Source organism: Eptesicus fuscus, chromosome 16 (assembly GCF_027574615.1).
Source record: "Eptesicus fuscus isolate TK198812 chromosome 16, DD_ASM_mEF_20220401, whole genome shotgun sequence".
Classification (NCBI taxonomy): Eukaryota; Metazoa; Chordata; class Mammalia; order Chiroptera; family Vespertilionidae; genus Eptesicus; species Eptesicus fuscus.
Genome location: NC_072488.1, coordinates 14,586,520 through 14,609,481, shown reverse-complemented (window position 1 = coordinate 14,609,481; position 22,962 = coordinate 14,586,520). Strand labels below are relative to the sequence as shown.

Here is a 22,962-nt window from a genome sequence, read left to right as displayed (position 1 = left end):
GAGCAGCGATTGGCTGGTGGAGAGATGGAAAGAGACAAAAGAGGGAGAAGTTCCATCCCCAGGCCAGGGGTGAGCATCTCGGAGCCCTCTCTGGGAAGCAGCCTCTGCCAATAAGTGGTATTGAACACTCAAGAAGGTGGTGGTTCAGGAAGCACTTTGAGACCCAGCTGAACTTAGGAAAATAGACTCTCTCTTTAAAGAGAAAAAGAAGCCGCTCGTGGAAAATCGGCTGCGAGGGGTGTGCATTATTCAGGAGCTTCTGTGGCAATCGGGACTGCAGCCCGGGGCTGGCACCTGTCTCTCAGCACAGCGGTGATCCCGCCCCTCCTCCTCGGTCCACCCCCACGCCTATCCTTTCTGCTCACTAGCTCTCCTCGCCAGTAAAGCCCCCGAGTCCTTAATAAATTATAAACATGGTTTCTGGTCCGTCTGCCGGCGCCAGATCTCAGTGTTGGCAGCCTTTCTCATTCCCCTCGTGTCCCTAATAGATCTCGCTGTTTGATTAATCTTTTAGATTGCTCTCACAGAGAGCCGCCTCTCCTCACTGCGTCAGATTTTAAGAATTTTTTCTCAGCTTTTGGCTTTGTTGCTGCCTGTGTCCTGTGCTCATCTCTAGGCAGGGCTGTGGCCCATCTGGGCCTCGGAGGGCAGGTGGCTCGGGCACAGGCCTCAGGCAGGTGGGCCCCACCCAGCACCAGCCCCTCCGCTCTGTGCCTTAACCAGGGTGAGTTCACCGTGGGACACTAGGGACACTTGTCAGGTGAGAAGTCACGGGACCTGGGTTCAGCTCATCGCAGCCACTCTGCTGGTGTGTGACCTTGAGCGAGACTCTGAGCCTCAGTTGTCCTCAGCTGTGGAGTAAAGGTTCTCAGAGGCTGTCATGACATCAGATGCGATAAAGGATGACTCCAGTTCCCGGGAGCTGTGAGCAGGGACAGGGGGCAGATAATGCTAAGTCCCAGGAGCAAGATGCCTGTGCCTCTGAGGTCTGAGGCACCGCCCCGCTACCTGCCCTCCCGAAGCCTGTGCATGCTCAAGGCGCGTACAGGACTCCTGATCCTCAGGCACAGGAAGCTGGAGGGCTGAGGCCCAGGAGAGAACAAGCCAGGCCTCTTACGGCACAAATGTCTGCCCAGTTTAGGAGCCTGGCCTGGGCAATCTCCAAAGCCCCTTCCTCTTCTGAACCATGACCTCGTGGCTCTAATTCAGAGATGCTGAACACTGCGCGGAGGCTGGGTCGGCCTCCGTGTGATCCTTCCAGCTGCCGTTTACTCAGCATCTGCGGAACACCAGGTGTTTTGCCTGCAATGTCTGCGGTCTTCAGAACAAGCCCAGGAGGGAGGTGTTTGTCCACACTGTATAGGTGACAGCATTGAGGCTCCGAAGGTAAATGGCTCACGGGCACACAGCAGTGTCCGGCAGACCCAGGATTCCAATGGACATCACAGCGCGGGTTCCCTTCTGACATGGATGCTACCTCCTCTGCTCGCTTCTCCTCCTCTAGCCTCCCAGCACCCCTCACCCACTATTGCACTGGCCAGACCACTCACCAAAGACGCCTTTCCAGCCCCTGCAAGATCTGACTCCACCCAATGGAGGAGGAGTCTGCGGATTTGAACTTGATGTTAAAAAATGAGTTACTATTTGTCAGCCATCTATTAATAATCTGGGGCGGGGGGGGGAGGGGAAGTGGAGTCTACAAGTTAAAAACTGTCTTCACTTTCCAGATAAAGAAACAGGCTTGTCTTAGCCAGTTTGGCTCAGTGGATAGAGCGTCGGCCTGTGGACTGAAAGGTCCCAGGTTCGATTCCCAGTCCAGGGCATGTACCTTGGTTGCGGGCACATCCCCAGTGGGGGGGCGTGCAGGAGGCAGCTGATCGATGCTTCTCTCTCATCGATGTTTCTATCTCTCTAGCCTCTCCCTTCCTCTCTGTGAAAAATCAATAAAATATATTTTTTTAAAAAAAAGAAAAGAAAGAAACTGAGGCTTAGAAAGGTAAGTTCGGGTGTGCAGCCACACACTTGAGCCTCGGTTGCAGAACATTTGTGACCTTCCGTTTAAATCAACCATGCTATTGAGTGTCAGCCCTAATCAAAGCGTTTGATTACTGATGCTGTGAGAACCTTTAGCAGGAGAGCCCTGTCTTACAGAGGAGCGCACAGCAGCCTGGAGAGGCAGGTGGTCTGCCCAGGGTCCCACAGCTGGCCATGGTGCCCGGACCCTTGTGTGGGAGGGTGGTCCTGTCCCCAAAAGTTCTCTCCTTCGGTCTTTGCTCTTCAGGGAAAAGGGTTCAGAATTAACAGTGAGGCCAAAGGGAAATCAGGCCCACTGGCCTAGGAATGAGGCTCTTAAGTATTTTAGGCCACAGACTTCTCTGAGAATCTACATAAAACTATGCACCATCTCCCTAAAAGGCGGGGAATAGCGCATTTGCATACGCAGCTTTCAAACAATTTCAGAGAGTTCACAGCCCCCTTGAAGTCCATCCTTGGGTTTCTGGACCCCAAATTAAAAACCTAGGAAGAAATTGGAATATGAAGAAAGGAAAGGTTTCACTCACCAAACCTGTTATTTACTTCCTGTTTAATACCCCTCCGTGTAAGGGACAGCAGCCCCTGGTGGCACCAGCCTCTCTCGGCAGGTTTATTTTCGTTATTATAGTAATTTCCGGGCTGCGGGCTACAGTGTTCACTTGCAGCAAGGTACTAAATTGAAAGTACCCCAGATGTAATTGTCATACGAAATGATCCTGGACACGTGGAAATGAAGGCTTTTTCAAGACGGGGTTTTATTGTTTATGCTGGGGTTTGAGGTCTCTGCCTCTGTAAGCTTGCGAGATGTTGGTGTGTGGGCTGGGAGGTCGGGGTTAGCATGGTGGGGTGGGCTGCAGCTGCTGGCCCAGAGCATGTGCAGCCGCTGCCAGCTGGATGGACCCGGACTGGGGAGCAGAGCCCAAGATCCGGGGGCAGGTTTGTGCGGCTATAGGAACCACTGGGTACTAACAGGGGCGTGGGAGAAATCCCACATTTATGTTCTGAATCTCAGCTTCATTAGTCTCCAAGCCCAGGTTCCCCAAGGTGTTGGGAAATTGAGCTTCAGTCATTTTCGGAGCCTCCCTGCCCCCGGTCGGGCTGGGTGAGGCCCTGGGGTCTTGCCCCATCCGACGCCAGGCCTCTGTCCATGCTGGTGACCACCACGTTGCCTGTGGTTCCAGCCCCTGCCATCTGCTTTGCCCCCAAAGGTCTTAGCTGTCTCCCGCCTTTCTTCCCCAGGTGCACGCTGCTGATGTACTGCAGGGACCTGCCTCCCACCAGCATCATCATCACCTTCCACAACGAGGCCCGCTCCACCCTGCTCAGGACCATCCGCAGGTAAGGCATCCTTCAGGTCGCCCAGCCCGCCCGAGCCAGCACTTGGTGAGGGCTCGTTTGCTTGCTGGGGCGACTGGCCTTGTGATGAGAATATCAAGTGTTTCTAACCACCCGCCAGGCACTGTTCAACACACTCCACGTGCATCTACTCGGTTACTCCTCGCATCTCCCATCCCACAGGGGAAAGATGGAGGCCTGAGGTGTCGGGTAACTAGCAGAAGGTCACTGAGAGTCATAGAGGGCCCAGTGGAGCCCTGCCCTTGGCTACTGTGTTGACCGCCTCTAGACTATGAGTTCTAAGTTCACAGCTGCCGAAGGAGCTGAAGCCTGAGAGGCTGAGTATGTACCCGCCCCCAGCATCAGGCCGGGATTAGAACCGGTGTCTGCGAAGTGCTGCCTATCCCAGCACCTGCCTCTCCACAGCCTCCAACACCCGTCAGGGCCGATGGTGCAAACCAGAGCAGCCCGACGGGTCATGGCTAATGTTTGCTTTCTCAGCCACCACTGTTTCAGCCCTGTTCCCTCTTGGGCCTCTCCATCCACCCTCAGGGCCTAGTCTGGGCCATGCATTGCTCTATAGGTAGGTCCTTGCTTGTGTGGCCTGTGGCCTGCATGCATGTTTGATATGCAAAAGTTCCAGCATCTACCCCCTGCCGAACACCCCTTGAACACAGGCCCCAGAGACCTGGCCGGGAATTTTTGGGGGGGGTTCTCAGGAGATCCTGGTTGTTTCGACTCCCCTCTGTGCTTAAGAAGGAGACAACCAAGCACAGCAAAGTCTCTTGTCATTTCCATCAACAAGCCACACCTTCTCTCCTTGCCCCACCTGCATGGCTGTTGGCAGGTGGGGAAGCCCCAAATGGCAGGAGGGTGTCAGCAATAGGGTCCCCCCTGATGGCGGGCACCAAGTCTTCTGTGACACCTGTCATTCATGACGAGTGTCCACTGTGCAGGGTGAGTGTATCCCTTAGAAAAGGAGGGAGGGACCGGCCCAAACACACAGGCTTCAGTCCCGCGTTCCCCTCTGTCCGCGGGGGCAGCTCTGTCTGCTGCCCAGATGTCCTGGTAACTGGCTGGCTGGGTCCTTCCACCAGCTGCTTGCCCTGTCGGCCCTGGCTTCTGCGTCCATCCCACAAGCCGCCTGGTTTGAATTATATTTCCAACAAGACTTCAGCTTTTGACAAGAAAATGCGCCTCACTGTCAGGTGTCACTGCGAGTCTCACGGTAGACTAATAACTTACCTTTCAGACTCGCAAGCAGTGTGGGGTGGGTATGTGGGGGGCGGGCGGGGGTGAGGGGTGGCCCCATTTACCCGGGTCTGTTCTGGTGAAGGGAGAACAGAGGTTTGGGGCCTTGCAGGCAGAGCAGCACACGGCAGCAGAGGTACTGGTTCCAAAGTGCCAGCCACAGCCCCCGCCAAGGCTGTCTGGGCACGTCCACTACATACTTCCAGGAGGACCCAGTAGCATCTGAGAGAAGCCCTTCCCAGGATGGCTACTCCTCCTTCAAGGAGTCTTCTGATGCCACACACCTCTGTCCTCCTCAACACACATGCTCACACGCACACACATACACTCACACTCTCTCTCTCTCTCTCTCTCTCACTCACTCTCTCTCTCTCTCACACACACACACACACACACACACACACACACACACACACACACACGCTCTCACCATTAGGGGACTGCGATCTGGGCCAGCCCTTGATCAATGTTAGCCATCCCTATATTGCACACCTAGTGACCACTCAAAAGACAAGAGGCGAAGGGGTTCTTAAAGGGCACCACACTTAGAGTCTGAGGACCTGGGGTCAAGTCCCTACCCCACCACTTCCAGCCTTGTGACCTTGAACAGGTCAGGAACCACATTGATAAAGAAGGTGATAAAAGTGTATTCAAGGTCTCAAGTTCTGTCACATTCCCCACAATAAACCTTCCTCCTGGGGATGTCTTGGGAACATTTTGGGGGTATTCTAACATGGAGGCCACAGGCCCCCCAAGCTTCCCTATGTTTATGTTCTTGGGAGCACTTCAGCTGCTGCCCTCAGACTCAGCCCTTTTAGTCCTAAGACATATTTCTCCTCTTCCAGCTGCTCCTCCCTCTTCATTATAGTAATAACGATACTCTATAATAACATTGACATGTTAAATGCACACTGAGCTTTAAGTCTGCAGAGCGCCTCACTTCAGTTGGGGCCCCAGTTGGAGTCTGTGAAGTTTGGGTGTGTGTGGTGAGTGGAGGACAGGGGCCAGGACTCCGGGGTCAATGTCCTGTGGTCCTGTGTGGAAGTGGGGGGCAGCCAGGGCTGTGGTCCCAGTGCCTCTGTCCACTGGCCTGGAGGTCTGTCTCGGATGTCCTGGTGCCCTGTGCTCTGGGAGGGAGCTTGGGGCCATCAACATAGTTTTCAGAGGGTAGCCATGAAGTGCCAGACCTCACCAGATGCTGGGCATTCTGCGGAGAGCCGTGGACCTGTGTCCCGCCTCTCAGACTTCCGATGTAAGCCTTCAGGCCCAAGTATAATGCACACAGACAGCAGATTGGGGGCCTGAAAGCCACGTGTAAACAGACATGTGTTTACATCAGCAGCAGGCTGGATGGGAGTGAATTTTAGGGAGAGAGGCAAGGAAGATTATTTCTAGAAACTTCCATGGCCAGGTATCACTGCCTTGGGATTCTGAACCTCCTTCCACTGCTGAGAAGGGACTGACTGAGAAGCACTTCCCATCACTTCACCATAGATGAAAGGGTCTTCTCTAAGGCACCTTTCATCTTGAATGTTCTAGAATTCTGATGGCGGCTTTGCTGCCAGGCCCTCAGAAAGGAAAGAGGCTCGAGGAACTGGGGGTGGGCTTGTGGGGAGACTGTTCCTGTCCTCCCTCCTCCCAGCACTGGGCCAGGTCTTCACCTCTCTGCTCACACCTGCCCAAGGTCTCTGCCCTGAGCTCCTGAGTTAGCTGGAGGGTGAGGGGCTGGAAAGACCCATATGGGGACCCTCAGAGCTAAGTAGAAGCATGATGGGGTGGGCAATGGGGGGAGGGAGAGAGAATCACAGCCTAGGTGAGTGAGGGGACTTTTCTCGCTTCAGGAGAGAGAGAAAAGCCTGGCAAAATGGTTTATCGTTGGCGTTGCAGCAGGTCCCTGTGTACATGTGAAACGCAGGCTGTCCCCTTCCTTGGGGGCATCCTTCGGCTCTACACACACACGGGGCTCTGGAGCCTACACGACCGATACTTCCTATCCCGAGTCTCTCACTGTAGCTTCTTCGTAAAGTCCTAGGTTTAGAGGAGCAATTTCTCAGGTTAAGGTGGTTAAGAAATTGGACTCGGGGGCCAGATTTGGCTGCCAACCACATGACCCTGTGTAAGCTCCTTCACCTCTCTGCCTCAGTTTCCTTTTCTGCAAAACAAGGACTCCTGGTAATAACGACTTTGCATGATTGTGGAGAAGAGTAAATGAGCTCAGGCAGGTAAAGGCCTTGAAACAATACCTGGTACCAACTGAGCCTGTGCAGGTGACAGCAGGTGATGCACCTCCAGTGGGTAGGCAGCCGTGGGGAGGGCTTGTTAAAACATGGTTTCTTGGACCCCCACCCCCCAGTATTCTAGCTCATGAGTCTGGCATGGGGCCCCCAGGTGATGTTGATGCTACTGGCTCTGGGATCACACTTTGAGAACCAATGTCATGACTATCAACACTCAGATTCCAAGAGCAGCGGCTGTGGGCCAGGCACAGTGCTAAGCGCCTTTCATGCAGCTGAGGGAGTGGTGGTGCTGCGGGCTCAGTACTCCCTGGAGCTCCCCAGCTGGTGAATGGAGGCTGGACAGGTTCAGGGCCTCAGCCCACGCCGGTCTGCTCCAGAACAAGTCAACTTCTCCGCCAGCCTTAGGTCTTCATTCAGCTGGTATTTATGGAGCATTTGATAAACCCTGCCTGCATAGAGACCGTGGAGTTCACAAAGCAATTTCAAATACATTTCCTCATTTCATACGCACAAAAGCCTGTGAAGTAGGTCAAGTATTAATATCGCCTGCCCTTACAAGGAAAATGTAATTACAGATGGAAAGGAAGGCGGCCCGGCGTCTTGTTCAGGATTGCACAGCTAGTAGGCGGCGGTGGGGGCCTCCTGACCTCCCACGCTGCCCACATCGCCATGCCCACCTCCTCTCGGGGTGCCCATGTGGGCTCCACGGTTAGGGCAGCAGGCAGAAAGCAGAAAGTGAGACGCTGCCTGCACGGCATCCTGGGGATGTGAGCTGTGTACAGGAGGCTCAGGTGTAGCAGAATTCCCAGGCACACTGTGACCTGGATATGCCAGGGAGGTAAGCACCCACTGTCATGCTGAGGCTGCGTAAGGAGAGGGCCTGGAACAGCCCCAGGGAGCAGAAGCAGGGGGAAACATGGCTTTGTCATGGAGGGTGCTGGGGAGGTGTGCTGGCCAGAGAAGTGATGAGAGCAAAGGAGGGAGACCTGAGCAGCCGGGGTCAGGGGGTGGGCATGGGAATGGAGTGTGCAAAAGGGAGGGCCTCCTGGGCTGCTCTGGACCTTTCTCCTTCACCGGCCACCCTGGAGCCCAGAGCACTTGCCCAGCGCCGTCCAGCGCCACTGTCAGGAAGCCCCCCACTATCACTCCAATTGCTGTGATTAGAGGAGCAAAAACAAGCCAGGTGTTACCAGGAAATGGTCTAATTAGCACTTACTGTTGATGATTTCTTTCTTTCTTTTTTTTTTCTTCTTGTTTAAACCCTGGGCATTTTTTATTCGCTAATCATCTCTCAGTTCAACCAGCACAGAGCCACACGCGATTTACCTTTTGATGTTCGCAGAAGAGAACTCTTGAATTTCAAAGAGCCGGCAGGGATTTGGGGAATCGCATGCAGAAGCTGCTGCCATAATCAAACCTCATTAGAGGGTATTCTTCAGGCAGGTTTTCCCTTTCTGTCTCCCTCTCCCCCTCCCCCTCTGATTAGCCACTGTTTGTTGAGTTTGCCTGTGTGTTTTCTCTCCGAAGATCACGGTGAGGTGGTGAGGGTCTCCTCCCGCCACCTGCTGACCCTCCTGGTTCCCACCTCCCAACAGAGGGCTGGGGGCTTGGTGTTGGGCTCCTCTCTCTGCCTGACACCAGTTGCCATGGTGAGAGTTAAGGCTTCATGAATAAAGGTAGCTCGAGGCAAGGATCTGCCCAGAGCCTTCTTAGAAAGGTGGCTCCCGAGAAACAGGGCTGAGTGTCCCTCGGCCCATCCGAATCCCCTCCCCAACACACGGATGGCTCCAGGCATTCTGAGGTGGATGGTGCCGCCCAGGAATATTTCTGAGGAACCATGTGGTTTGGGGTGTTCATGAGAAGTGGGATCCAGCCTGACACCCAGAGTGAACTCCAAAACCCAGCCTTGCCCTGGGGATATAGAGCCACAGCACAGGAGGGTAAATTAAGTCAACTCAGAAAATCCTGATGAGGCACAAAATAATAATAATCGCTACCAAGTTTCATCATTTATTGCGAGACACCCTGCTAAATGCTTTAGATACATTTTCTCCTTTAGCTCTCCCAACAGCCCTGTGAAGTGGCTACTAGTATTATCCCCATTTATAGATGGAGTACTTCACTGCACAGAACAGTCAAGTAACTCACCCAAGATCGCACAGCTTGTAGTAAGTAGCTGCTAGACCACAAGCTTCTGGAAGGCAGAGCTCCTGTCTCCTTTGTTCCTCATCACACACCCAGTGCCAAGCACATAGTAGGTGTGCACTAAATGTCCCTGGAGGGGTGGTATGGGCCAAGGGGCTGTGCTGGACTCTGTCAATGCAGAGGTCACCTGACAAGGATATGACCTGTCCCTTGAGGATATGACCAGGTCCAGCAAAACCAGCCCCCAGTCAGGCAGCAGTGAAAGCCGCGGGAAGCTTCAGACACAACGGCTGAGGAGTCCCAGAGGAGGAAGCAATTAGTTCTCACTAAGTGGCTGGGAAAGCTATTAGAGAGGAAGTGACATTTGAACTGGTGCTCGTGGCAGGGGATGGGCATTCAAGCCGTGGCCGCCGTCGGGGACAGGCTCTGCGTTATGAGTGGGCAGTGTTTTCAGGTAACCGCACTGGGTGTGAGCAGGCTATGACAGGCAGCCTTGAAGAGCATGCTGAGGGCTTGGGGTGTAGATTGTGGGGAGCCACGAAGGAGGGGTTGTCAAATTATTTGTCTGCATCCGCGAAGACAGTCACACAACCAGATATCAGAGAGCTTACTCTGGGGGCCCCAGGAGGACGGCCTGGGCAGGTCAAGGCTACCGTAATAAACTGTACAAGAGTTCGGAGCAGGTGTAAGAGGGGACAGTGAGGCGAGTCACATTTTCAAGTGGAACCAGCCCGTCTTTCTTGGTCACTGGTTTGGTGTGGGGGTTCAGGGAGATGGGGGGTTGTTGAGGATGACTCCTGCATTTGCCTTGGTGCTAGGGGAGTGGTGGTGGCATTCATTCACTAAGACAGAGCAGAGTTCTCTGCCCGTGGTCACAGGGGAGCCAGGGGCCTGGACAAGCCCTTTAGCTGCTCTTGAGTTTTTATTCCTCAAATGCAATGGTATCTATTTTAAACTCAATTTAATACACATATTTGCCATTAGACGTCATAACGATCTTTCCTCTTCCCATCTCTCAGCGTATTAAACCGCACCCCTATGAATCTGATCAAGGAAATCATATTAGTGGATGACTTCAGCAATGACCGTAAGTAGCATCGCTCCCTTGCTCTGTAGACACAATTGTCTGTTCCAGCCCCTCAGTACCAGGCAGGGGCGAGCCCAGGGTTCTCGGGGGGATGGAGGAAAGCCTAGGTTTATAGCAGGACTGGAGCCTTTGAGTGTCCAAGCGGGGCTCAAGAGGGAGATAAGCCTTACCTTTGTAAACCAGGGTCTTGGGTGCTCTGCTATGAGTCTGTGAGGACCTAAGCAGGTAAATTTAGTAGATTCCTGCCTGGGCTGGTGTGTGTATGCATGTGTGCACACCTGGGTGTACACATGCATGCGTGTCACTGCTCCTTACCCTACATTCCTGGACATGGGAACTCAACCTTCAAAGGATTGACCCTGGTGCTCAGAGCCCGGAAGCAAATATATCACCAAAGATTCCTGTGTGGGATGCTGTGGTCAACTGCTAGCCTGAGCCGAGGAGACCACACCCTCTCCCTTCCATTCCTACAGGAGGACCAGGTGGGCTCTGTCTTTGGCACCCCCTGGTGGGACATCCCATCAGCTGGCCACGACACAGTGAGCCCCTGCCTTCCAACCCTGCAACCTGCTGGTCATCGCTGTTTCCTAGTCGTCCTGTCAAAGAACCCGGGCCCCACCCAAATTCATACTCCAAGTCCCCTGTCCCCAAGAAAAGCTTGACATCTGTGTGCTCAGTTTGACAGGGACAGTCATTAAAGAAACATTGTTAGGCTTCAAGTATGAATAGTGCCGACACCTCTTCTGAGAGCCATGGGTACAGTTCCAGGCAGTCAACCACACCCAGGCAGGCCCGCTCCTCCCCACTGATGAACCAGGGGAAGCAGACAAGGGCCACTGGGGGCAACTCCAAGTCCAGGAGGGTGGGTGGAGCCTGTTCCCACCAGAGCTGATGCTGGATGCTGGTAGAGGAGGCACTGCTATGCTGGGGTCTGCTGCAGGAAGGCTAGAAACCCACATCTGTGACAGAGCCTTGGGACCTTGGAAATGATATATAAGTGGGCTGTGCATCAGGTCCACAGGGACTCGGGTGCTGCAACTCAGTGATCTGATCTCCTTTCCCTGGTGAAGAAGGGGTTGGAGGTGGGGAGGCACTCGTCCTGCTGGGCGGTGGCCTGGCACTGAGGCTGGAGAAGGGAATGCTGCTAGATCCACTTAGAAGCAGAATAGCCTGGTGTTTAGAGCGTGGACTCTGGAGCCAGACTGCCTGGCTTCAAATCCTACACCTGTCACTCACTCTTACTAGGGAAGTGCCTTGGGCAGATTATTAACCTCGATGTGTCTCCTTTTCCTTGACTATAAAATGGAGATAATAATAGATGTGGTTTATATAAGAATTTAAATATGTTAACACATTCAAAGGGCTTAGAATGGCATCTGGCCCCAAGAAAGCATGTGTGAGTCTTTGCTGTCACTCAGTAGAGTCGAAGCCAAGCAGAGAGGCCAAGGTTGGTAAACCGATGAAGCAAAGCCAAACTGGTAGGAACACGATATAGAGTTCAGAACCAGGGATGGTGAGCCTGAGGAATTCTGAGCAGCAGGCAAGCTAGAGGATGAACCTAGGCCAGTGGTCGGCAAACTATGGCTCGCAAGCCACATGCGGCTCTTTGGCCCCTTGAGTGTGGCTTTTCCACAAAATACCACAGCCTGGGTGAGTCTATTTTGAAGAAGTGGCATTAGAAGAAGTTTAAGTTTAAAAAAATTAGCTCTCAAAAGAAATTTCAATCGTTGTACTGTTGATATTTGGCTCTGTTGACTAATGAGTTTGCCGACCACTGCCCTAGGCAAATGCCTAAGATGGGCTCCCTTGCCCATCCTGGCACATTTTCCTGTGTGATGGAACGTTGGACCAGCTCTGTGTGATGGAAGACACTCTGGATGGATCCCTTAACAAATAGGGTCTCCTGTATTGAGTCCATGGTCTGAAAGGAAACTCCAAAATTCGTCCCATTCCTTCTCTGGCTGCCCAGCAGTGTTTTCCAGGCCCCACTGAAATGAACAGGACTCTTATCTCCTGCTTAGAGTGATCTGGAGGAAAGGAGCAATGGCCCCAGGTGACCATGCCCAGAATTCCCATCTGGAGGTGTTTTCTAACAACTATGCATGTGCCCCTGTGTGACTGACCTGCTCCATAGAGGCCGCCTTGAGCCACTCTGCGTGGACTGGGCCACATCATATATTGATAGCCATATTCGGTGCCCCTGCCAAAGGTCCCAGGAACCCTGGAGTCAGGGCGGGGCTCTGCAGTCGGTGCTGCCTTGCCTATTCTTCAGGTTCACCTCCATCCCGGGTGCTCCCTTCACATAACCTATTGTCTTTGCAGCTGGTGACTGCGAAGAGCTCATCAAGCTGCCCAAGGTGAAATGCCTACGCAATGACCAGCGGCAAGGTGGGCCTGTGCAGCTGGCGGGATCTGGGGATGTAAGGGGGAAGGGGCGGGTTGGGGTTATGTGTGTGAATGTTTTGGGGGTGTCCCATGTATGGGGAGAATGCCAAGGGGTTCCTCCGTGGGTCTGCTGGCACCCACTTGGCCTTTTGTCCCTGCTCAGGTCTGGTCCGGTCCCGGATCCGAGGCGCTGATGTTGCCCAGGGCACCACTCTGACTTTCCTCGACAGCCACTGTGAGGTGAACAGGGACTGGCTCCAGCCACTGCTGCACAGGGTCAAAGAAGTGAGTGAGGCCGACCGAGGGGCACAGGGATCCCGTGTCCCCATCTTCCCCAGACTCTCTCAGGCTCAGTCCTTCCCATGTGCCCTCAGTCCCTCTGGGAGGTGGATGGGACAGATTGCTGTTCCTCTTTTATGGGTGGGGAAACGGAGGTAGAGCAGTGCCCAGGGTCACACAGCAGGCAGTGATGGAGCAAGGCCCAGGGCCTGTTCTTTATGTCACAAGGTCACCCACAGTAGGCTTGCAGGCAGGGCTGTCCCAGCTGGTACACGTCATACACAGCTTCCTGGGCTAGAGAACTAACTGCCCAAAGCGATTTCACCCAGACAGTAGAAGGTTCCAGAAAGGGAGCCCTGATGCGTGCCTTTGTGAAAAGGGGGCCGTGGAATTAACCAGGCCTTATCTCCCAGTTTGTGGGTCTTGCCTCCATCCACGTCACCCTCACCCTCAGTGGCCACGGTAAGTGGACTACATGCCGAGACCTGAATTCCTTGCCTCTGTCTGTCCTTCAATTACTCTAGAATTTTGTATTCTGTCTCTCTCCATGTCTCAGTTATTCTTCTTAAAAGTGAAAAACATTTAGGAATTTTCCCCAAAATCTGTCGCCCCATCCTGGTGTGTAGAAGGCTCTGTGTGCTGTGGCTGCCAGTGTTGGTGATTAGCCTCTGGGCAGTTCATTTTCTCCAGGTTATTGGTCCTACAGCTGCTCTGTGAAATAGGAGGTGGGGTGTTTTTTACATACCCACTTCACAGATGAGAACACTGATACTCCCTAGCTGGTGCAGCCAGTACCGGAACCCTCTGTGTGGCCTGTGCTTATTTCCTTCCCGTTCTTCCCACTTTTCTTATTCTCTTCAACTTCTACCTGCAACATGACGGTGTTGGGAGGGTGAAAGAATTGGGGTGTGTAAACTGCTCAGAGGGTAGGAAATCCTTACGAGTTACTTCATTCCATGCGAGAAGCTCAATGGGTTTATAAAGTTCTCACAAGTGGGCCTAGATGTTAAAAGCCATCCCGGGACTACTTTCCCCAGTTGGGAGGGCTCGTACAGTGAGTGCTGATTAGAAAAATCCCCTCTCCCCTCTTTTTAACATTATTTTGGCAAAGAGGTCTTGGTGGAGAAATGGCAGGTTATGAATGGACCAGGGGTTTTGCCTGGCTCTGGAGGCCCTTAGCCCACACCACTGCCTCCCCCTGGGCTCAGTCTGCAGGCACAGCGCTGCCTCCCCAGTAGCACCGGCTGCTCCTTCTCTGAACCTGCCCCCAGTTCCTGCAGCTCCATCTCTGACCATGTCCTTCCTGTCGCTGGGTGCCCTTCTCTCCTCTCTGCAAATGCCTTACTCTTCAGGGCCTTGTCCTCATCACTCCTCCTCCAGGGGGCCTTTCCTGACCGCCTGGCCAGCTGGGATTCCTCCAGGCAAGAATTGCCCACTTGGCCCTACAGTTTGCTTTCTGGGCTTAGTTCTCTGTCTCCCCTATTTATTGAGCACCTATTCCGGGTTGCAAGGGAGAGAGACCCCTTCCCCCATCTGAGGCACAAACCCTTAGATCATCAACCCAGAAGCGCTCAGAACCCTGTGTGTAGAGGGATCTTATGGAGGCTTCATTACACAGCGTGCTTGATTAAATCATTGGCCTTGGAGACTGAACTCAACCTCCAGTGTCTGTCCCCTCTCTGAGGTGGGGTTGGGGGAGCTTGGAGGGAGAGGTGAGGGGGGCAGAGCCCTCTAATCACCAGCCCCCATCCTCCAAGAGTCTATAATTAGCATTAGCTCAGGTATTGTGAGAGGGGCTTATGCACAAAAGATGCTCCTTTCACCCCTTCGCTCAGGAAGTTACAAGGGGTTTAGTAGCTCTGTTGGATGACCCAGGAACAAAGGCTGAATATATATTTCTTACTGTATCATATCATCACAGCATAGACCACATTTTGTTTACCCATTCACCCGCTGATGGGCATTTGCACTGTTTCCCACTTTGTACTATTCTGACTGGTGCTGCTGCAAACATTGGTACAAGTTTTTGTTTGAGTGCCTGCTTCCAATTCTTTGGGGGTGTCTACCAAGGAGTGGAATTTGTGTTTGACCTATAGCAGTGGTCGGCAAACTCATTAGTCAACAGAGCCAAATATCAACAGTACAACCACTGAAATTTCTTTTGAGAGCCAAATTTTTTAAACTTAAACTTCTTCTAATGCCACTTCTTCAAAATAGACTCGCCCAGGCCGTGGTATTTTGTAGAAGAGCCACACTCGAGGGGCCAAAGAGCCGCATGTGGCTTGCGAGCCACAGTTTGCCGACCACGGACCTATAGGATCCCCCAGGCTGACCTGTCCCTGCAGGATGTGTTTAGGGGACTTGGCTTTCCTGAGACTTCATTCCCAGGGTCTGAGTCCATCTCAGAAGCCCTCTCTGGAAAATGCTCTCATTGCTGCATCACTGGCCACCTTCCCTGTAGGCAGAGGAAGCCTTCATCGCCTCCTTCCTGCCTGTGAGTGTGGCTGCCACCTAGGGCTCCTCCCCTGCGAGTCATTTGGCCCCACATTGAGCTCAGCCTCTCAGGCTAAGATCCCGGTCCCCACCCCTGTCTGACCGAAAGCTCTAGTAGTAGAGGGCTGGTCAGACAAACAGTGGACGGTGGTCCTTGCTCTGCCCCCGCAGAGCTTGCCGCCAGGCCCTGACTCTTGCTGACTGGATGGTTCCACCGAGTCATCCCTTGCAGGACAAGGAGTGGGGGTGAGTGTCAGCCTGCATTTCCACGTGCCTTGGTGTTGTGTCTTGTCTCAGAGTAAAACGTGATTTGATCTTGTGAGTGGAAGTGGAAGTTTTAAGCTGTAATTGGGGTTTGGGATTTTCAAAAGTAGAGAAGAGATAAGAAAGAGGCTGGCCTGAGCTGTCAAGCTGTCCTGGGCTGGTGTTTTTCACATGGAAAATCTCCATTCCCCTTCTCTCCCCTTCAATTACATGATGCTTGGAACAAGCACCAAGTTGGTGTGTTTTTAAAAAAATACAGGCTTCTTTTTTTTTTTTTTCTCCTTCCTTATCTACATATTTTTTACTAAAAAAAAAAAAGATTTTTAAGAAATTTCAATCCTGTAGCATTTGGTGAGTCGATATAAATAATGGCTTACATATGCTTCAAAGCCCTTTCGCATGCTCTCCCTAATTATTCGCTCCAAAAGCCCTGTTGGGAAGGCAGGACAGTTTTGCAAATACGGATTTGTCCTCGCTTCATAGACGAAGAAACAGACTTCCCTGGTGTGTGCTGATTTGCTAAAAGGTCATGTGTATTTTAGATGGCAGAACCCAAATAGGAGCCCGGGTCTCCTGTCACAGCATCACCTCTTTGAGGGTCCTCTCCTGCCCCCACCCCTCCCTCATCGTAAAACCCTCCTCACCTGTCCACCACCTTCCCTAGACTGTGAGGTCTTACTCATCTTTGTCCTAAACTGCCGTGGGTGCTCAGTAATGCGGGTTGAGGAAACCAGCGAATGAGTCTCCAGGAGTTTTTTGATCTCCCATTCACCGTGTGGTTTTAATCACATGAATGGGTGCAGAAATGAGAGGTATGACTGCAGTGGTGATTGATGGCCATTGGCTCCCAGGGGAGGGGTGGGGCTTGGGCTTGGATTTGAGTGGGGGAGGGGGAGAGAGAGGAGCTGTAGTTCTGGGTCTACCAGGGATTCCACCAGTTGCCTGCTCGACCTACCTGTGGGCCAAGCCTTAAAGATACAGCCTCCTGGGCCATGCAGGTGGGGACCGGTGATGGGTCTGGGTATCTTTACAGAGAGTCCCTCCTACAGGGGGAGCCTCTGGGGGAGAAGCCATCTTGCTCAGCTGTAATTGGCCCACCTTCGCTGCTGCCAGCCATTGACACAGTGCCCTCAGCAGGAATTAATAGATGGCTTCTTTTAGCAACACCAATTGAACACCTGCTGCCCACCAGGCTCTGGGCTGGGGCTGAGGCATACAATAGCGGAGCAGATACGACCTCCCTCCCAGGGTCACTCAGAGAGATTTGTGTTCTGGCTTTGATGGGTCATTTATGGTCTCCTGAAGCCCCTTCTCAAGGTCATGGCTCCACACACCACTTAGCCCAAAACATCTCTCATTGCTTATCTGGTCTCCATGACTCTAAGCAGATGCTGTGACCAAATTGTAACAGGAATAATGGGACAGAACCCCTCAGAACTTATAGGGAGAGTGTACCAGAGCCTGTCCCAGCCCTGGGGGCAGAGAGCCCATGGTGGCTTCTGGGGAAGCCCATGGATGAGGTAAGCAAACAGCATTTTATTTTGCATTTCAGTTTCCAAATACTGAACCCTCAGGTTCAAGAGTTCACTGGAAAGATTTGAAACATAACAAAGCTATTGCAGTCATGTTCTTATAGTGAAAGAAGACAGATTAAAATTAGCAACGGGAAAAGGTACATACGGAGAGCTCCAGGCACAAACTTCCAGTTGTCCTGTCCCAGTCCTCCTGCATACACAGCACTTACTTCTCCCAGCAGGGGTGTGTGGCATCATGCGAAACAGGAAGCCCACCTGAGCCTTGGTGTCCAGGGTCTTTCTTGGGGGTCAGTCACACAGACATGGCTGATCACCCCCATGCTGTCCAGGCACCTCCAGAAGTCAAGTTGAGTTGGGACCACATGGCCAAGGCCCTCATCCTAAATCACATTGTTAGCATAGACTATCTGGTGCAGCCCAAGGCTCCCAGCAAATAGAGATATTCTTACAGGCAGGACATCCCAAGGGCTTAGAAGTTACCTCGAAGGCGCTAGGCCAGGACCGGCTATATCTTTGGGGAAGGTTAGTCCTTTATTGTTCAGTACCAGGGTCTATACAGGACTTAGTGAAGATGCAGAGCTCCCCAAACTCAGCAAGCAAAGGCAACATGAGGGGGTTTGATCAGCCTCACAAAAGGTCAGTCTCTGATCTCCTGAGAACATTTCAGAATTCAAATCATAAGAATGTCTTTAGGGGTGTGTCTGTGTGTAGATATTGGTGTGGACGGCTCTGTGTGTGTGTGTGTGTGTGTGTGTGCGTGCACGTGTGCATACACACAGAGATGCATGATGACAGTGGCCTGCGAGGAGCCCCAAAGAACTGTGGCAGCTGGGCAGGTGCTGTGTCAACCATGAAGGAAGCATCTGTGCACATCCCAGAGGTGGAGGCAATGCATTGGAAATGAGCATTTTTTCCCACGTGGGCCGGTTGGCCTCAGAGGCTCCCTGTCACTGTCAGGATGAGTCACACATGGAGGCTGAGGGCCAGATTAAATCTGTGAACGGAGAAGCTGGCACTTGGTGAATCTGACCTTAAAAGAAGAAGACAGCCTCATTTGGAAGAGAGATTGAACCAGGAAATTAAATGGCTGCAAAGAGCAACAGAGGTTCCCAGCTGTGCCAGCCAGGGGTGTGAGTGCGGAGGATTGGAGAAGGGGTCCTGTCTGATTCTCCTTGGCTGCTGGGCTCGAGTTAGCCATCCAGGCTCCCTGCCCACAGCTAGTTCACTGCCCACCAGGCCGGCATCCCCTCCTGCACACCAGCTACAGGGTGTTCACTCAGAACTAGGGAACATTTAAAATACATACAATGCCTTGGTGCCCCGAGAGGTAGTGACTTTGTCTTGCAGATTTCGAGACTGTCCTCTGGATGACTTTAGTGCTTGTGGGCAGGGTGGCCTGGGGCCAGTAGCAAGCAGTGAGGCTGGACCACTAGATGCAGGCCTGTTTTTGATGGTTTTGGATGCCAGGCTAAGGAGTTTGAACCTGATCTTCCAGGCAACGCAAATCTTTAGCTGTTGAGCTGCAGAGTGAGGTTCGCATATGAGAAACATGACTTTGTCAGCCGCCTATAGACTGGAAGGGAAAGGGTGAGGGGGGCGGGGAGGGGAGTCCATTGCAGTGCCCAGGTGTGAGGGGGTCAAGGAGAGGCAGGAGTCATTCCGAGGAGCAGTTTGGGTGATGGGCAGAGATGAAGCTTCTGAATTTAGTGCTGGGAGGAAGTGGGATATGTGATGGTCCTGTGACAGAAATAGGGAACCGAGGGAAGGGAGCGCAGTGGGGGAGGTGATGATGAAGCCACCACCGAAAGGCTGTGTGGAATCCACATGGCGGTGGCTCCCCGCACCCTGGACCCGAGTCTGGAGGCGAGGAGGGAAGTCGGGGCTGGAGATACAGATTCGGGAGCATCACAGGCGACAACTGAAGTTAGGAATCTCTGGAAACACTAGTCATCCACTTGCCTAGAGACATAGGCATAGAGCGAAAGTATTTGGAAATTCCAGGAGGTTCCCAGGGGAGAGGTCGCTCCGTGGGGCTGCAGGCTGGAGGTCAGCTTCCCAGCTGACTGTGTCCTCCGCCTCCTGAGTGCCCCCTGATGGTGAAGGACTTCTGGAGCCCCCTGCTGATGTCCCCTTCCTCAGCCAGCCTCCGCTGCACCTGTCTCCACTGTGCATGGGTGGCCACTGTGCCAGGAGTCTTAGCACCCTCCGCATCAGAACTAGAGAGGTCACAGTGTCCGGTGCCCCATTTCACAGATGAGACCATTGAGACACAGGGAGGAAAGTGTTTGGTCAAGGCCCCCAAACCAGTCTCTGGCACTGCCACGGGGAGGCCCTGCCAAGCTCCCCGATTCCCGCCACACCGCACGCTGAGCGCGGGTCTGTTGTTTGGCAGGACTACACGCGGGTGGTGTGCCCCGTGATCGATATCATCAACCTGGACACCTTCAGCTACATCGAGTCGGCCACGGAGCTCAGGGGGGGTGAGTGTGCTGATGCCTTCTCCTGGGGCACTTTTGGTTCCTCCCAGTCATCGCTGTCAAGGGGGAGAGGGGGGAAAACTTGCCTCCTCGTGGCTTGTCTGGAACGCGCAGCCTACATCCTGTAATGTCAGGAGCTCCCTCGTGGCCCTTACCACAGGGGAGGGGCAGGCCGCTCCCAACCCACAAGCTCTGCTCCAGCGCAGGCCTCACACCCAGACCTAGTGCCGCCCCCACCCCAAGACCAACTTCAGGTGATTCGGCCCCTCCACACCTTCTGTTCCACCTTCCCGAGGCTCCTGGCCAAGGATGCCATAGCTGACCATCTTGTCCCCTTTGGGCTCTGTTACATCTCCCCTGCACCCTCTACCCTTCATCCCTAACTGCAGAGAAGGTGCAGAGAGACAAGAGGCAGAAGAAAAGAGAAGGAAGCGGTGAAAGGGAAATGGGCCGAGGCGACTGCTTCTGCTCAGCGGGGTGAGGCTTGGTATCCCTGGGACCAAAGCTTCCCCGGGAAACTGGGTACATGCAGGCCCTTCAAGAACAGGGGCAGAACGCGCGAGCTCTGCAGGTCCACCCGAGAGACCAGATCAGCCGAGTGGGTGCTGTGTTTTAGGGTTTGACTGGAGCCTCCACTTCCAATGGGAGCAGCTCTCCCCAGAACAGAAGGCTCAGCGCCTGGACCCCTCGGAGCCCATTAGGTAAGTCAGGGCCAGGGTGGGGGGCTGATTCATTCCCTCCTGCTCCTTCCTGCTGTCCCATGGTAGAGGGAGGTGTGCAGCATTCGATGCTCAAAAGATTGGGCAGAGACCAAGAGAGCCCTTTGCCAGGCCGGCGCCACGTCTGCCCTCATTCTAGGAGGTTTCTGTCCTCATGGAAACGTCTATTAAGGAGATGGGGTGGTGGAGACCTGTGCTGGGAGCTGCCCAAGGTTGTCCATCGACAGACATGTCATGATGTACTTGTGCTTTCTGCTGAGCACGGGAGGGTCCCAAAGGGTCCTGTTTGAGCCTCTGACAGGAGAAACGGTCCCTTCGGGCCAGGAGGGGAGCCCGGATCTTGGGTGTGAGGATTAAGCCCAGGAAGGCGGAGTCAGCCACTGCAGTAAGGGGAGGCTGACACTGAGGCAGGGCCACTGCGGCTGATCAGCAAGCACACCTACTCTGTTTTGTGTGAGGACGTGACTGGCTGGGCGTGGCTGAGGGAGACTTTGTCCTGATCTACATTCTCTCTTCCAGGCCCCAGTGTGACCACCCTAATGACTTCATTTTAACTTGCTTACCTCTGTAAAGACCCTCTCTCCAAATAAGATCACCTTCTGAGGTACTGGGGTTAAGACCCCAACGCGACTTTTAGGGGGACATAACTCATAACAGAGGGAAAGGGAGTGGAGCTCAGTCTCAAGAAATGGATGCGCTGTTGACAGTTGCTGCCTCAGCCCTTCTCTGCCTGGTCAGTGGCCCCCGGCCCCCGTTACCCAATAGTGAGCTCCCCAGAGAGCCATGCTGGGCAGGGCCTGGGGGAGGCCAGTGCAGGCGGCCCTCAGAGCAGCCGGGGTTCAGCGAGCCCTGGTCCCCCATGGCAGGTGTGCTGATGAGTGAGTTAGCCTGCCTGCCAGGTCAGGAGATTTATAATCAAAGGGAAAACCCCAGGAGCAAGTTCATGTGTTAGGTGAGATGGAAAACGTTGGCCTCCCCGAAGAGGAGCAAAAATGGTAAGAAAATGGCCTGGAGTTCTGGGCGGCTAGGGCAGAAGAACGTAACAAATGGTCCCCGCCCAGAGGTGATGCTCCGTCGTCTCCTTCTCTGTGCACAGGACTCCCATCATAGCTGGAGGGCTCTTCGTGATGGACAAATCCTGGTTCAATTACCTGGGGAAGTATGACATGGACATGGACATCTGGGGTGGGGAGAACTTTGGTGAGTTACTGCCTCTGTGCCCTGGAGCTGGGGTGGGGAATGTGTGTCCTGGGACCACATGTGCCTGGGAAAAGGGTCAGGGAACGGGGACTACGTTACTCCTTTGGGGGGGAGGCTGTGTGGGGCACCAGAGAAGGGAGCGGCTGCTGGGAGGGTGGAGGCAATCAGGGAATTGCTCCGTGGGACCACGTGGATGTTGAGGACCAGGCAGACCTTTAGGGGGAAGTTGAGATGCAAAAGCCAAGAAAACCAGAGAGGAACGCCAAGGGCCAGAGGCGGGCATGAGCTGGGAACACGGAACTTGAGAATTTGAAGTTGCAATGAGACTGGAGAGAAAGAACGAAGAGCTGGATAGACAGTGACACTGGAAACATCTGGATCACATCTGTTGGCTGCTCTAGGCGTAGAGCACTCAGCACTGGGTTAATGAGGAGGCTCTGTGATTGCTACAGAAACTCTGGGGGCCACTTGTCCTTATCTTTCAGTGCAGAGAAAGGGGTGGGTGGAGGGGCTGGGTTAAGGTTCCAAAACTGTGCTAGCAGCGGGCCAGGTGCAGCCGCCGTGGTAAGGGCTTCGGTTTGCAGAAAGAGCGCTCAGAGGCCCATTCCATCTGGTTGATGACACTGAGTGGCCTTCCAGTTTCCTTGTGTATTTAAAGCATAATGTTGGGGTGCTTCTTGGGGTCACTGTGAAAATCCATTGAGGCAAGTCTATAAAAACCCAGTCACCACACCCTCCCTCCCTCCCTCCCTCCCTCCCTCCCTCCCTCCTTTCCTCCCTCCCTGCCTCCCCCCTCCCTCCTTTCCTCCCTCCCTCCCTCCCTCCCTCCCTCCCTTCCTTCCTTCCAGCAGGGAGACCTAAGAGATGACTAGAATATGAGCTGCACACGGGCGGGGATTTGGGTCTGTTTTGTTCTCAGCTGTCTGAGTGCTTAGTATAGTGTCTGCCACAGCGGAGGCCTCGGAAACTCGGGAAGGGAAGAGGAAGAGGCCCGTCGTGCTGGGGGCCGTCTCCTCCCTGGGCACCGGGCACTGTGTTTGGCACGGGCCCCCCTGAGCCGGGGCAGAGGCCAGGAGAATGATGCATGGGACTCTCCAGGCATTTAGCAGTAATCTGGTGCATTGTCCTCTGCCATTGTTTTCTCCTGTCCCTGCCTCCAGAGTGTTTTATGGCACCTTCCTCAGTCACTAAGAGTTATTTCCCGGGAATTTATGACTGTTGGCTTGACCCACCGCATCTGTTCTCCCAAACTGGGCAGGGCGGGGAGATCCATCAGAAGAGTCTGTCTCCTGCCGCACGGGGGCCAGATGGGAAGCTTGGCAAACAAAGCAGAAAGCCCCAACACCCCCAACCACACTGACGCCCCGTCTTGGACCCAGTCCTGGAACACGAAGGGACCGCTGGTGGGGCTTGGGGTCAGATCTGCGGGCACCGGCCCAGGAGGACTTAACGCCAGGCCCACCCTTGTTGTTCTCAATGGGGATGGGAGTTCCCTCTTTCTAGGCGGAGCCGGCCGATGTC

General features: G+C 53.7%; 1 protein-coding gene across 1 annotated transcript in view; it reads left to right on the top strand.

The window, feature by feature from the left end:
- The window catches only part of GALNT14 (polypeptide N-acetylgalactosaminyltransferase 14), a 184,203-nt gene that overhangs the window by 135,369 nt on the left and 25,872 nt on the right, over positions 1-22,962 (top strand). The window contains exons 3-9 of the mRNA XM_008162265.3: positions 3,274-3,372; positions 10,022-10,089; positions 12,412-12,477; positions 12,638-12,759; positions 19,438-19,525; positions 20,139-20,223; positions 21,338-21,441. Of these exons, the coding sequence (XP_008160487.2) occupies positions 3,274-3,372; positions 10,022-10,089; positions 12,412-12,477; positions 12,638-12,759; positions 19,438-19,525; positions 20,139-20,223; positions 21,338-21,441 (632 nt within the window). The remainder of the gene's footprint in view (positions 1-3,273; positions 3,373-10,021; positions 10,090-12,411; positions 12,478-12,637; positions 12,760-19,437; positions 19,526-20,138; positions 20,224-21,337; positions 21,442-22,962) is intronic.